The 12,656-nt window shown below is 49.8% G+C and overlaps 1 protein-coding gene across 1 annotated transcript in view; it reads right to left on the bottom strand.

Annotated features, from left to right (window-relative positions):
* Positions 1-5,088, bottom strand: part of VASH2 (vasohibin 2) — a 32,898-nt gene extending 27,810 nt beyond the window's left edge. Inside the window, exon 1 of the mRNA XM_066316172.1 lies at positions 4,752-5,088. Within this exon, the coding sequence (XP_066172269.1) occupies positions 4,752-5,045 (294 nt within the window). The 5' untranslated portion in view covers positions 5,046-5,088. The remainder of the gene's footprint in view (positions 1-4,751) is intronic.
* Positions 5,089-12,656: the final 7,568 nt, after the last annotated feature.

Below are 12,656 nucleotides of genomic sequence, written 5' to 3'. Positions count from 1 at the left end.
CCCGGGCTGCATAATTTCCCCATCTGCCATGTGTCTGCAGCACACTTGCTGGGGAGGGAGAGCACAGTACCTAGAAGACCACCTGGGACCCAAATATTTAATGACATTAAGACACTTAAAGATATAGACTGGCAACATAATGGGATTTTTCCAAAATCTCATAAGACATCTGCTTGTGCCTAAGCATTTTAAGAAGGCAGGCCCTCAATCCATGTTTAATCCCCACAGCTATTTGGTTCCCGAGCCTGCAACCAAGCAGGAAGGGGGCACAGTCTTGTCTCAAGTCCACTTATTTCAGGGATGAGACAGCAAAATATGGGGTCAGCAGATACTACAGTGGGCAGCATGGATAAAAAGAAGTTAGCATAATTCTCACAGTGGAGGAAGCAGTTTATTTGAATATTAATGCAGACTCGAATTCAGGAACCAGCAATTTGGGCAGCTGCGACAAGGTGCAAAGAAAAGCATCTGACGGCCCACATCGTTGTAACCGTAATTTAAAGCTCATAAAGTAACATATCACCATCCTTAATACACTTCAAGTCAGCAATTACTGATAAGAACAGCAAGTTCAGGTGGTATGGGGCCATCTCTGCCACAGAGACTTTCCTGTCCGGTTCCCACCTCCGTTAGGATTGTGTGTTTGCTTTTAGAGAATGAGCACCAGTAATACCAAGGCAACAAAACCCAGCATTTACTACACGTAGTGAGTTACTACAGTCAAGCAGTATATACACCTTGGAGAAAGGGGGAAAAAAACACCAAACCAGACATTCCTACACTACTGGCACAGAAAGACATACTGTAAGTGGCAAGCAGATGGCAAGGCTTCCAGATCGCCCCCGCCATCCCAGCGCTACACAGGCGCCTGCACACATGGGCTTTCTCCTCTCACCACTGGGAGTTATGAGCAAGACTCATTAGTGCTTCTTAATCATGATTTTCATGCCTAAGCTCTTCATTAAAGGCATGTTTTTGGTTCCACAGGTTCCTTTCTCACACAGCCCCTTTGGGCTGGATGAATTACTCACCTTGTCCCTTCCAGCACAAAGGCAGACTTGAACTCAGCACACCAGATAAGGCTCAAGCTTCAGAAGCAGTAAGGAGCTGACAAAGGGAATTATGGCTGGGCTGTCACACCTTCCCAGGGTGGCCATTTCTGCTCCAATATACTCAGTCCTTTGCTTCCAAGATACAGAAGCTCTAGGTGCATGCATTTCACTTACACAAGACACTGAGGCAATGGGAGCCCCAGCCAGTGAGGGGCCTGGCTGCTGCAGAGGTGGGGATTTCATCCTTTCCCCAGCCCTCACCCTGCTGTGAGACCCAGGACAGCACTCCATAGGAATAGAGCACCAGTGTGACAGACACAGCCCTTCCTGAAACCCACAGCAGAGGTGACAGGTTCAGACCTCCAATGAGGTGTTTCCCATCTTCAAGGTAAGGGGATCACATTATCCAAGGACGATGATCGTGTCAGATACCAGAGCATAGCCTAGGAAAGAGAACCAGGGTTTTCCCACTGGCTAGAACATATTCCAGTTACCTCAGCAGGCCTGCTGAGCCAGGAGATCCAAGCCCCTCCAGATCTCAGGCAAGAAGGGAGGATCATCCATAGGCCTGAGCCCCCACAGGACAGCACTGCTCTCCTCTCTCCAGTGCAGGGCAGCCAGTACACACACACACACCATGCTGCCAGCCAGGCCAGGCAGGGGAGCCACACACCACTCCCACTACTTCCAAATTCCCAAACATTTTTCCCCTCCTGATTTCCCCAGCAGCAGGAGGACTGATCCTGGGCACCCATCCAGCATGGAACAGAAGCCAGGGCTGCACAATACAACAAGTGAAGTAAAGCACAACTTTGCTGTGATTGAGAACGCAGCCCTCCAGCTCCTGATATGCATCCACAGCAGCAAGGAGCAGGCAAGGGTTTGTAGCAGGAGGTAATGGATGGCAAGAGGAAATGCAGACACAGCACTGCAGACCATGAATTTGTAAAGCAAGTGAGATTCAGAGACGAGTCAGATGAAAAGCCTTGACCTTATATCAGTCTTTCCAAGGAATAGCAGCTCCAGACAGTGGAGCTGCTGCAGTGCAAGACCACGTGGCAGAGCTGGAGACTCATCCCATGGCTGGAAATGCTGTAGTCGCAGTTCACCACAGACATCCTGTGTGAAACTCATTTTATTCAATTCCACTGTCTCACTTGAGGACCAGAAAGTCATTTTCTACTAGCTCCCCCTGCAAGCACACTGTTATTCAGCATGGATGAAGCTGACAGGCAAGAGTTCTCAAAGCTGCTGAGAGGTTTAATTTATTACAATCTCCAAGTATTTCAAAGATCACAGTACAGGTAAAGAACTGCACAGTCCTTCCAAACTGTAAGCCTGCACTATTCCCAGCGCTCAAGCCAACAGCCAGAGGTGGGGACCCTCTGGTTCCAAAACTGCCCTTGCAGACAAGCCAGCTTTTTGTAAGGACTCTGCCTCCCGAGAGAGACACAGCCCTGGACCTCTGCAGTGTGCATTTGTTCCAGTAAGGACATCCTCACTGACACAGTCAGAAGCTACTTACCACCCTGCGTGTATGATTGCAGAGACTAATGCCAAGATGATTAGAGCAATCAAGTGGAGCTTCTTGGAGAGGGGATGAAAACTCTCTCCCATCACTAGGGATTAAGAACAGATCACATGCAGAAATGGAGCAGTTGCACATGCCACTCATTCAGCCTGAGCCAACTATCAATGCAAGCAGATTACAAATCATCTTCTCATAGGCACAAGTTTCCCTCATCACTCCCAAACAGGAGTACCTGGTCTTTTGCAGGGTGACACACACCCAGCAGCATAAGCTGATTAAGAAAATTTGTACCACCATTTAATGAACAAGTCTCCACTCACATTCCTACTCTGACCCAGAAATTACCACTACAACTTTGGTAATCCACTACCACTTTGTGGCAAAAAAAAAAAAAAAAAACACCACAAAAAAAAAAACCACCAAAAAAACCCCAAAAAAACAACCCACAACAACAACAACCCCTGCTCCTAACCTTCATTTGCTCACCTGAGCTGTGTTGTCCCTAATAAGGCCCAGGAAATCCTCAAACTACTCTCCAACCCCAGAGGTCCCACGCTTAGCCAGCAAGAGCTACTTAATCACAGAGGGCACCAGGTCCTCCTGCCCCTGAAGAAATTAATCACTGTAACAGAGATTTTGCTTCTGAGCAATGCTGGAGGAGTACAACTCCTACAGCACTGGGCACTGAGCATCACCATCAAATGGTTTGGCCAGGCAGATTCCAAAACAATTTTTATTCTGCCCAGCTATGCAGCCCAGCTTACGCACATGCTACAGAGAGTCAGCCCAGAGCTGTGGCACTGAGGAAAAAGCCATGGGCAGTGCTCTCTGGGACATTCCCACAGGAATAGTGTGCAGGCCAGCACACTGGAGCCACTGACATGTCTCTCACCAGGCGCTTTGTCAGTCACCACAGCTGTCACCAGTAAAAATTACATGCTTTGGAGCTGGAAAGTAAAGGATGAAAGTCCAGTCCAGCACGTGCTTTGCCATCTCTTAACATCAAATGGGCTTGCAGGCCATCTAGACTGGCCTAAGCTGGTCAGGCTGCTGAAACAAGAAGTTCTGCCCTCTGCCTACCCCTTCATTTCCACCTCCTGTGCTTGTGGAAGTACAAGATGAACCACACCAAGGAACCACAAACTCAGCATAACCTGATTGTTCTTTAGCTGGATATGCTGCCCCATCCAAACAAAGGCTGGTTCCAGAACAAGGAGAGCAGAGCAGAGGGAGATCGTCCCTTTTGCACCTGCACTGGATTAACACTGCAGAAGAGAGATGATAGGCCTTTTCAGCCCACATCTTATTTCACAAGCATCTTCTCAATACAGCCCTACGCAATAAGCTTCCAACTTCCCTGTGCACAGAATTTCCTTTCTACTCCAAGAACAGAACAGGCATATGGTTCATGTCAGTATCACTGACAGCTTGGAGCACGACAGCAGCAGTCCAACCATCTCACCCCGGCACTCAGAGGGGTATGAATCAACCCAGACTTCAGCGGTCAGCTCACATTAATGCTGCCTGATGCAAGGAGTGAATCAAGCTCAAAGTCTGCCAAAGGAGAGAGTGTTAAAGACATTGTGATCAGTAATACAGCACAGTGTCGAGAAGCCTTGGAACAACAGCAGACGTCAACAATGTATTTGGTGGCTGGAGGAAAAAAGATTTGGGTGAGGCAGAGCTGTTTGGGGCTTGTACTGAGGAACATACCAGACAAAAGCATTTGGAATCTTTCCACATACTGGAAATGAAATGTCTGAGCTTCAAACCCCTCGTTACATTTGAGGAACAACGCCGCGTTTAAGGAAATGCCTGTGTTCCAAAAGGAAAAGAAAAACCCGCTTTAAATTGCACAAAGTGCTTCACTCAGCCCCTGAAGGTTTCTTTTAACTCTTCTTTTCTGCTTTTTTCCTCCCAAGCTAAAAGGAGTCATTTTCTTCCTGCTTGTTCGCCAGGAGAGCAGCTGCAGCCCCTAAGCAGCCCCCGCACCCCGTTCAGGGGACGCCCCATCCTTCTCCGCGCTGCCCCGAGAGCATCCTCCGGGCTGCGGTGTCACACCCTCCCGCCGGCCCCGGGGCCTCCGCACCTGGGGGCAGCCGCCGCACCTGGGGCTCCGTGTCACCGGCTGCTCGCGCACGCGGGGACACACGGGGGCTTCGCCTTACCCGAGCCAGGCGGGTGGCGCTCCGGATGGCCGCCGCCACGGCACCGCCGTCGGGATGCACCCGCTCCACGTGCCCCCACATCCGCTCCCAGGTCTGCCCGTCCATGGGGAAGCCGCTCTTGTTCACCAAGAAGAGCGAGCCGCCGTCCCGCTGCTGCTCCTGCTCCTCCTCCTCCGAGCCCCCGCCGCTCCCGCCGCCGCCCGCCGCCCGCGGCTGGGCGCTCCGCGACCGGCCCCCCTCCTTGCCGGCCGCCGCACGCCGGCTGCTCCCGCGGCCGCTGCCGCCGCCCGCCATGCCCGTCACGGCCCTGCGGCCATGCCCGGGACCGGGACCGAGACCGAGACCGGGACCGCTGCCGGGATGCACCCCACGGCCTCGACGCCGCTCGGCCGCTCTTTATGTAAATGTCTGTGTGCGCGCCTGTGACGGGCGCGCGAAGGAGGCTGGCGGGGGCGGTCCCTCGCTAGCCGCGGCGTCCCGCTCGCTCCGGGGGCCCCGTCCCGACCCCGGTACCGGCCGCGGCCGCGCTGGGGGCGCGCCCCGCGCCGCGCGCCATGCCGCGCGTTACCGCGCGACCGGCCGCCCGCCCGCCCGCGGAGCGCCCCCATTGGCTGCCGCAACAAAGAGGGGCGGGGCCAGCGGGGCGGGGTGGGCCGCCACTGGCTGAGACGCCGCCGGGAGGCGCCCCCTGCCGGACAGTCCCAGACACCACAAGCGGGCGGCGCAGCTGGAGCGCTTTCGCCCGCAGCCGAGCCGAGCCGAGCCAGGTCCAGCCCGGCCCAGCCCAGCCGAGGGGTTGCCTTCAAGTCTAACACAGCCCAGCTCGAGCCCAGCCCGAGCCCCGCCGTGAGTCCCGGTCCCCACGGCGTGATGGACGCCGGAGGATGAAACTCCTCATCGGAGAAAGCCGGGCTGTTCCGTCCTTCCCAACAGAGCTGGAAGATTCCCTGCTAAGCACTCAGCGGTACGGCGGTAGCAGTGACATCCCGGCCTGAAGGCAAAGCGCTCTGAGAGAGGCGCCAGGCGCTTGTGAGGGGTGGGCAGAGGAGCGCCCCGGGCCCGGGCAGAGAGCTGGCCGTGCTGCCCTCTCCAGCGGCCACTGTGCCCTGACGGCTACGGCCGCCCTCGGAAGGGATTTTTCACCTCTTCATTTCAATACATCTCCTAGACAGTTTAATACATCTCCTAGAGCTCCGAGTGACGCCCCATCGGATACAAATATTCTGAAAAACATTGCTCGCGTCTCCTGCCCATGCACTCAGAATCTGCTGCCACTCTGATCTCCCCTGCTCCCAGACAGGAATAAATTTCTGCGGTGCCCTAATCAGCTTCCCGAAGGCTCTCAGGAGCCAGGGGTGTATGTTGAGTTGCTAATCGCTCTCCACAGGAGCCGATGTCTCTGAGAGTCCTAGCCGTAATCCTCCCTGCTGTCCCCTGGCCACATGGTATGCCAGAATCTCATCAGGGGGTTTAACAGGAGGGACGACAGCGAAAAGCTGTTCCATCAGCTGAAGCAAATCAAGGGCTTCAGCTTACATGGCATGCCCAGTGTCAGCTTTCAGCCCAAGAGACTTGGGTGTAGGAAAGCCTCCGAGCTGAATGTGGGGGCTCTGCGTGTAAATGGCGACACAAACCGGGGGAAAGGGGTAAAGGTCAGGGTGGATTTGGAGCTGCTGTGAAGTCTTCACCCTCTCCACTACATCCTGCATTTCCCTAATTATCAAGCAAATGCTGCATTTGGAAGGAAAATGTGCATCCATGCTGGGCAGAGAAGATGCACACACACCCCCGCACCCAGACGCACCCTGCTGGGCTTGGAAGCAGGAGCAGGATCCCAGGGGAAGCACAGCCTCTCCTTCTGGAGCGCAGATGATGCTGAACATCAGCAAGATGTGAGAGCACCAAGATGAGCTCCCAACGGGAGATGATGAAACACAGAGCCCCAGAGAGGCTGCAGATGGCTGTAGACACAGAGGAGAGGGCTCTCAAGGAGCCAAGAGAGTCTCAGTGCAAGGAAAGGAAGGCCAAGAAAGTCTGTGAGTCCACGGGAGCAGAGCCAGGGGAAAGCCTGAAAATCATTGAGACCTGGGTTTTAGAACTAGTGGGACTGTGCAGGTGGTGGCATCCATGTGTGAGCAGCTGAGGGGCACACTGCATGTAACAGAGCCTGGAGTGCTGGGATTACACAGCAGAATGTCATCCTCAAGGATGGTGATACTCAAGCTGACAGCCACATATATCCCAGAGCCTTGCTCCCTGTTGGAACAGGCAACCAGGTTGAGGCCGTCACAGCCTTGCTCAGTGCTGCTTCACTGCCCAGAGCAGCCAGGAAATTGTGTTTTCCTACACCCACCCACTTCTTAGCCACCCTGGAATGGTGAAGATTAGAGTGATGCTATGTGCTTTGCAGTTCAAAGCCTCCTGCATCCACCATGTCAGGGCATGCTCCATGGCAGAGGGAAGGACTCTCCCTGGACAGACAGGTAAGGGGTATGGCAAGGTTCGGACACCACAGCTCTGTTCATAGCAGTCTGCAGCATTCAGACCACTTCCAGTCAGGACTGAAAGAAAGAAAATTCTTACCACCTCCTCCCTGATGCTCAGACGGGAGAGTGACACGTTGAACTCCCGGAGGTCAGCCAGTGTGTCCAAAGCCAGCTGTAGGCTGGATAGGCAGGGCAGAAGTTAACAGAGGTCCTGGAGCTAAAGGCAACTTTGAAACAACAGCCTAAGGAAATGAGAGTCCCTAAGTCCCTACAGCTAAGAGAAAGTCTTAATAACCCTCTTGCCAGCTACAAATAAGGTAAAAATAGAATAATGCTGCTTTGGATTAGCCAAAGCCCTCCCTGGTATTAGTTATGAACAGACATTCAAGATGAATAAAAGCAGGATGGGATATGCATCATGCCCCCAGTATCCAATGGCTTTCACCTCGTGGGGTCACCTAATTTTGATACCATGACTCTCAGCAGAGCTGCCTTTCTTCCTGCTCTGTTTGCAGGTCTTCCTCTCACACCAGGTTACTGCCCAACCTCTGTGCCCAACCAGTGTTCCAGACCTGTTTGACTTTGAAATTTGGTCACTTTGTTTGGATGTGCCTTTCTAAATCTAGCTCTAAACAGCACCTCAAATCTACAGTCTTATTCCTAATGCAGAGCTCATTGCTACCACAGCTGCTTTCTGGGTCAAAGGAACTAATTTGATCATACAATCATCATGTAAGAGGGTTTTAACCTTCATTATTTCCAATTGCAGACTCATTTAAATGCAGCATTCAAAAGGCCCTGCAGTGCAATTACACAACCAAGTGCAGGAAAATTAATAGCTCTTAATTTGCACCATGGCAGCAAGGTGATATCAGCATGGGCACTTTTTTCCAAACAGACTTCTTCTCCAAAGTGCCACCCCCACGCCCCCACAAGGAGTGCCAGTGTCCTCCTCCTCTGAAAGGATCCTCATGCGAACAGCAATGAATTCAGCCCAGCCACACAGCAAACCCTCACTGCTCTGTGATATGGAGCAGAGGAAGTTCATTCACGTATTTATTTGGGCTTGTCTGGGAAAGCACTTCCTCTATTACCCATTGTTTCCAAACAGCCCTTCTTGGGCAAGGAGCCAGCAGGAGAAGGCTTTCCTGGGCAGCAGCTCCAGGCTGACCTGGCCTCAGGAGAGGGAGCTGCAGCCAGGCTGGGGAACAGACGACTGGTGTCATTTACTTTCTCATGGCCTGTGAGGTCTCATGCTCCTGCTTTGCTGCTTTGAAATTCGGTGGTTTTCTGATCTGCAGATCTTTCTTTCCAGCACAGCTCCAGTATTTTGAAAGACCTTTGTAAAGCCTCGTCCAGACTCCGGTATCAATAAACCTTGTTGTGTGAAAATACATCTCACTGAACAGGAATGCTACCTTGTGCCGCCAGAGCACAAGGGCCACAAGAGGAGCAACAAACCCAGAAGTGAAACAAGAGCAGCAACAGCACTGCAGCAAAAGATGGGCTGGTCAGCAGATTGTCCTTGCCCCTGCCCTGCCTGGCCAGCCCTGGCTCTGCAACCTTGGAGCCCTCCAAGCCAGGCCGTGTAGCAATTCCCCGGGTCCCAGTCCACAGTGGCACTCTTCTCAGAGCCCCAGCCACGCCACAATGCACAGCCTTGGTGCATTGGCTTTGATGCCTCTGCAGGCAGGGAGAGGGGAGCTGCTCCGGCAGCCCAGCCAGCAGGGGCAGGAGACACATTTTGTTCCAACCCTCCTAGGAACAGATGAAGTTATCTTTTGTGCAAGAAGGGGGTGTTCAAATCTGCTGCCATCCAAGGGAGTGCTGGGAACCAAAAGCTTGTTTATCTTTTACTCTTTCCTTCCATCAGATGGTAACAGGACAGATCTGGACTTGGTTGTTTCTCAGGTCAGTAAAAGTGGACACTAAGTGCTCTGCATTCACTGAAGGTCCCTGTACCAGTATCAGCTACTGGTGGAGCAGAAAATGTGCCCAGTGCCTCCAGCTGGCAGCACTCAGTGCAAAAGCCTGAAGCCTGGGGACGTTCCCGGTGAGAGGAAAGCTGATGTCTTTACAAACTATTTGATGGGTGAAGGTCTGGGTGAAGGTGGTGTGTGCCCGGTGGACTCTCTCCTTTACTCAAATAAAGTTGCAGGACTCCTCTGTCTCCTTTTTGGATGTAAATCCCTGGTGTTTGTGGATTTTCCTGACACCAGCTTGGGCACACTGTTCTGCTAAAGTCAGGCCAAGTGATCTTAATGGCCTTTTCTGCATTTAGGAGCCAGCAAAGCAGTTGCAGTGCAGAATAGTTAGTCCTACAGAGGTGCTTCAGCTTTGCAGAGGCAGCAGAAAAACACAGGTCAAGAAAGTTTGCCTGCTGTAAGTAAATTGCATTATTGCAATGCAAATATTGGCCCATTTCCTGAAAAGTGACCTCATTTGATCCTTTGAAAGGAATATAAAGTTTGTTTGTTTTTGCTTTTTTTTTTCCTAAATTGAACGTTATGCTGGAATGGGATTTTTTTAGTAATGAAATTAAAGGTCAAACTGTGATAAGGATGTAACCATGGCAATATGGGCATGGCAGCTGGTACAAGTTTGCAGGAGTGGTTTGCATAACCAATGAGAACAACTTTCTGTACTCATAAAACTTCCCTGTGGTCACTGGGAAAATAAATATGTAATGCAGTCTTAAAAAACAACAAAAAAAAGCCATAAAAGGAATGCTTGAGGGTGTGCTTCCTTGGAGCTTTCCCCAAGGTAACACTTTCTGAGAACTCTTAACACACAGTTTATTTTGCAATGGTCTAGCAGAAAAAACAGCCATCAGCTGCTTTGGCTGCACCAATGAAGAACTTCAGCAGCATGTTTTGAGTTATGCCTGAGCAAGTCCTGGAAGTCCTGCAATAATTCTACTGCAACAAATCATTATGGTGGTTATTTTAGATGGGACTAGATGGGCTCCAGTTGTTCTCAGACTAGTCCAACAGGTGAGATTTCCTTGCTTTAAAAAATGTTTTTTAAAGCATTAAAAAAACACCCCAGACCAAAAAAACAACCTCACCCAAAATGTCATGAAAATCCTATAAATCAGACCTTCCCCAAAACTTGTTTGCAAATTTTCACTTTCCACTCCTCGTTGCAGGTCAGCATGTCCTAGTAAGCTGACTGAGCCTTTGCTGACAGTGAAATAGCCTTTTCCATACTTCCTACAGTCACCTCACTCTGGTCTACAACTGATAGCATCAGATACAGGTGAAACTGTTGTTTCCGAGTGGTACAACATCAGCTTCCCAATTAGCTGCCTTGCTCCTGTCTTGTTCCAAAGTTTCAGTCTCAAACATTGCAGTAGCTTGGGAAAGTAATTACATCAATACAGTTTGCTGTGAAGGTCTTACTTGACACCATATCACATGATTTGTTCTCTGCAGCAAGCTCTGCTTACAAAAACAAGAAAACACTAATGTAACCTTCCATAAATATTGGCTTATAAAATAAAATAAAATAAAAACAGGTAGTCCAGAAAGGCAATGGCTGAAAAAAATCTGCTACCTACCTAGAAATGCGATTTCTTTTCAGCAATCGTCAGCACCCACAAGCCTGTCACAAGGAAGCTGCCAGTGGTGGCACCAAAGGTGAGAGTCAGGACTTAGTTCCACTGCCAAGTGAGCACCTGAGTCATCCCTGCCTGCGTGGAGAGAGGAATGTACTGCAATAAATCCCTGCCTGAGTTGAGGTTAGAAACACAGTTGTTGCTGCTGATCAGAAATAAATTAGGCAATCTAGTTCTGCTATGGGATAACCTGTGCCCTCTAGGAATAGTATGATGCTGGTTAGGAAACACTGATCTAATGTCATCCTTATGTATTAAAGTTCCTCAAATGAATTTTCTTTCCAGGAAGAAAGAAAAAAAGACTGAAAAAGTTATTAAGCCTAGAAATAGAACATACACAAGCCCAAACACCAAAAGCCTTTGAGCTGAGATGCTGTGTGAAACCTGCAAAGAGAAATGTGATTTACTGTTCTCAATGCCACAGTGCTACAAGCTGTCATCATGATACTGATGATTTCGTCAAACAATTTTGGATCTGAAGCATCACTTCAAGCATCCCTGGGAGACAGTGCTCTGCAGATTAAGAATCCTCCTTTCCAGAGGATGATTCAAGAGTAATCAAAATGCTGCAGAAGCACCTGAAGGTGACAGTAAAATTCAAATGCCGTGGTCATTTCAAAAATAAAGCTCTTGAAGGAAATACAGTAATCCGGAGAAAAATTACTTTTTTCCAGCCATCTTCATTATTTGCCATGACATGAATGATAGTCATTTTCAGAACAAACTGAAGCCTACAGAGCACCTTCTGGCTTTGGAATCAAACCCAGGAATGCTGTGTAATCATGCAAGCTGCAGACTTCAAGGAGACTCCCTAATGCTCTTGGTGCACACAGACATTTCAACCATCATGAGATTCTCACATTCTAAGCAGATGGAGTAGGTCAGAGAAAAAGCACACTGATCATGGGGCATTCTGTTCCCCAAAAGCTGGGAGACCACTGTATCTCCCCTGGTGACAGTCTGGTTTGGATAACTTTGTCAAGATTCTGAGCTTCTGAGGGCTTCTCTACCCTCTTGAAGCTTCAGTGGGGCAGTGACAAGATGAGAAATCATGGTATTTCTAGGCTTTAGGCAGTAGCCTCTAAGTGAATTTCAGGCTTTTAGCATGAGGGCCTGAAGAAAATTCAGTTGTTCATTGTGAGCAGAAGATAACACAAATTCAAGTCCCCTGGAGCCAGTTAATGATCCCTGGGTGAGTCATTCTCACTCCTGTGGGACAGTGCCTCTTCATTCCATGCAGGATGTACATTCTGTCTAACGCCTGCAGGGTTGTTCAGAAACAGCTGATGAATTATTCTGAGAAAATCAAGTTGCCTTCCAATATTTAATGGAGAGAAAGCCATGCACAGCCCTGGAAACTGCACTGTTATATTTTAATTTCTTTTTCTCTTGGCAGCAAGCTGGACAATTTGCTTTCTAAAATAATAACTGACTCTGCAGTCATCTGCAGTCCCTCTATTACCTTAACCATACTAGTGATCAACATCTAAAAAACCTTAGGACTGCCCCATTCTGGAAAAAGAAAGTGGGAACTCTCTGATTCAGCCTAATGCAGGCTAGAATAACTTTTGAAGCCTTCAATACTTTCCCTGGGATTTTTCCATCTGCATGGAGTTTATAGCTTTTATACAATCTTATGTCTATTTCTGGAAATTCGTAACACAAGGCCACAATACTGACAATGCCCTTTAGCCCAATGCTATTTACTGCCTCTTTAATGGTCTAAACACTGTTACAAGCAGAAGCAGTTTACTGAGGAAACACTGGAAATTGGCAGCCTAGCGACTGAATTTTGATCCCTAA

The sequence above is a fragment of the Sylvia atricapilla genome, chromosome 3 (assembly GCF_009819655.1).
Source record: "Sylvia atricapilla isolate bSylAtr1 chromosome 3, bSylAtr1.pri, whole genome shotgun sequence".
Lineage (NCBI taxonomy): Eukaryota > Metazoa > Chordata > Aves > Passeriformes > Sylviidae > Sylvia > Sylvia atricapilla.
Note: the sequence above shows the minus strand (reverse complement) of the source record. Positions and strands in the feature narration are given on the sequence as shown.